The sequence below is a fragment of the Propithecus coquereli genome, unplaced genomic scaffold, assembly GCF_000956105.1.
Source record: "Propithecus coquereli isolate 6110/MARCELLA unplaced genomic scaffold, Pcoq_1.0 Scaffold12, whole genome shotgun sequence".
Classification (NCBI taxonomy): Eukaryota; Metazoa; Chordata; class Mammalia; order Primates; family Indriidae; genus Propithecus; species Propithecus coquereli.
In genome coordinates this window covers 9419068-9421425 of record NW_012136080.1, presented here as the reverse complement: position 1 = coordinate 9421425, position 2358 = coordinate 9419068, and the positions used below count along the sequence as shown (strand labels likewise).

General features: G+C 39.2%; 2 protein-coding genes across 2 annotated transcripts in view; one reads left to right on the top strand and one right to left on the bottom strand.

Annotated features, from left to right (window-relative positions):
* Positions 1-2358, top strand: part of ACAD11 (acyl-CoA dehydrogenase family, member 11) — a 118368-nt gene that overhangs the window by 70989 nt on the left and 45021 nt on the right. The window lies entirely within an intron of this gene.
* The window catches only part of ACKR4 (atypical chemokine receptor 4), a 14304-nt gene continuing 12297 nt past the window's right edge, over positions 352-2358 (bottom strand). Inside the window, exon 2 of the mRNA XM_012664378.1 lies at positions 352-1879. Within this exon, the coding sequence (XP_012519832.1) occupies positions 818-1870 (1053 nt within the window). The 5' untranslated portion in view covers positions 1871-1879 and the 3' untranslated portion in view covers positions 352-817. The remainder of the gene's footprint in view (positions 1880-2358) is intronic.

Here is a 2358-nt window from a genome sequence, read left to right as displayed (position 1 = left end):
TACTCGGGAGGCTGAGGCAGAAGGATCACTTGAGCCCAGGAGTTTGAGGTTGCTGTGAGCTAGGCTGATGCCACGGCACTCTAGCCCCGGCAACAGAGCAAGACTCTGTCTCAAAAAAAAAAACAGAAAAAAATCAAGTTTTGCTACATAGTTATTCAGGTACCAAAATTATACAGGGAAATTGTTCTTGTATTAAAATTTAGATAATTAAAAATAATTATACATGCCTCTTAACATGAGCCTCCTTATTAATCTGTTTTAGATGGCCTAATTTATAGCATAGTGGGAGTTTTTTCCTTCTTAAAAACTTCTTTTATTTTGAAATTATTATAAATTCACAGGGAATTGCAGAGATAGTACAGAGTGATCCCAGGTACCTTTTATCCAGTTTTCCCCAATGGTTCCATCTTACATAATTATAGTATAATATCAAAACCAGAAAACTGAAATTGGTACAATACATGTATATAGTTCTATGTCATTTTATCACATGTGTAGATTTGTGTAACCACTACACAATCAAGATACAAAACCATCCCATGAACACAAAGATCTTCTTCTTTATAAAACAGTGTTTTATCGATTTATGCCTATTACTATTTTCCTGTATTGTTAATATTAATTTTCTTGTTTTGTACAGCTAGTATTTCATTTCCTCTTCTTGTTGGCTTCCATCCTCCCCCTCTCCCAACCCCCTCTTTGTTATAAGTTACGAGCACAGTGTTTGAGATTTGAGTTTCAGAATAACGCAGATGTTTTATCTGAGGAAGAAGCATCATTCATGTGTATCCAAGCAAAAGGCCGAGCAGTTTTATATTTAAATGCTAAAAGTACTTGTTGGCTCTGTAGGACCCTCAGAATCAAAAGGAATCTCCTCCACATTTTGTCTCTGTCTCCTCCACGACCCATATTTCTTGGCCACTTTCATAATGTAGTTTTTAAAAGAGGCTCCCATAAAAACATAAAGGACTGGATTGAGGCAGCTGTGAAAGAGAGCGATGCTTTCTGTGATTTGGATGGCCACGTCCATGCGTTTGCTCATGTCACAGTCAGTGATCAGCGAGTAGATGATGTCTATGGCTCGGCAGAACTTGACAATGTTATAAGGCAGCTGAGTGACAATGAAGACTATAACCACTGTGAGCAGGACTTTGAGGGGTCGAGACTTTTTAATATTTGGCGTCTTGATGAGTGTCCTTGCTGTGATAAAGTAGCACACCCCCATAATAAGGAAGGGTACTACAAATCCGATACAGATTTCTAGCATTTGAATAGATGCTTTCATTGATGTTCCCAGGTGGTGGGGAAAGATGGGAATGCACCTAGCATTGTCGTTTACTGTATAAAAAACCAGCTGGGGTATACTCAGCAAGATGGTAGCCATCCAGACACAGAAACAGATGATCCAACATGGTTTTCCCACTCCTGATTGACTGGGGGCTTTAGTTACTGCCAAATATCTGTCTATGCTAATACAAGCCAGAAACTGCATTCCAGAGACAAAGTTTACTGTGTATAAGGCTGAAGTGACTTTACACATCATTTTCCCTAAAACCCACCCATGAACTGCATTAACTGCCCAAAAAGGCAAAGTGAATAGAAGGAGTAAATCTGCCACAGCCAAATTCAGGATGTACACATCTGTTTTGGTTCTCAGTTTCTTGTAATAGGCATAAATTGCCACTACTATGGAATTGCCTGCAAGTCCAATGATGAAAGCTATTGTGAGGAAGACAGGGAGAAAAACTTTTGCAAATCTTCTGACTTCTTCTTTAATACATATCATTTCATACTGGCTGTAGTCATGAGTGCCATTCAGTTCATTTTCCTCATAATAGTAATCTGTTGACTGGTTGTCTTCCAAAGCCATGGCTCCTATCTAGATGGCAAAAAAAAAAACACAAAAAAAACAAAAAAAAAAACATCCAGAACAGTATACTCATTTTAAAATTGCTTAAAAGAAAACAGTTTTTATCCAGCATGTGTTTTGTTCTTCCCCTAGAGAATAGATTGTTGCTGTAACGTATGTAAACCTGAAGCTACCAGGTGAGAAACATGATGGTCGGATTGGGTTCACAAGCCATCAAGGAGTTGGAGTTTTAAGCACTAGCTTTTCATTCTCCTTGCATGGCACCTTGCAATAAAAATGCCTCTTTCTGCTGCTGCAACTCTCAACCAATCAATCAATAAAAGGAGGGGATAGATTCAAGACCTATTTGAAAGGTAGAATCAGAATTTAGGGACTTACTGGAAATTAGGAATGAAGGGAAGAGAGAAGTCAAGAATAGGGCAGGGCCGGGTGCGGTGGCTCGTGCCTGTAATCCTAGCACTCTGGGAGGCCGAGGTGGGCGGATTGTT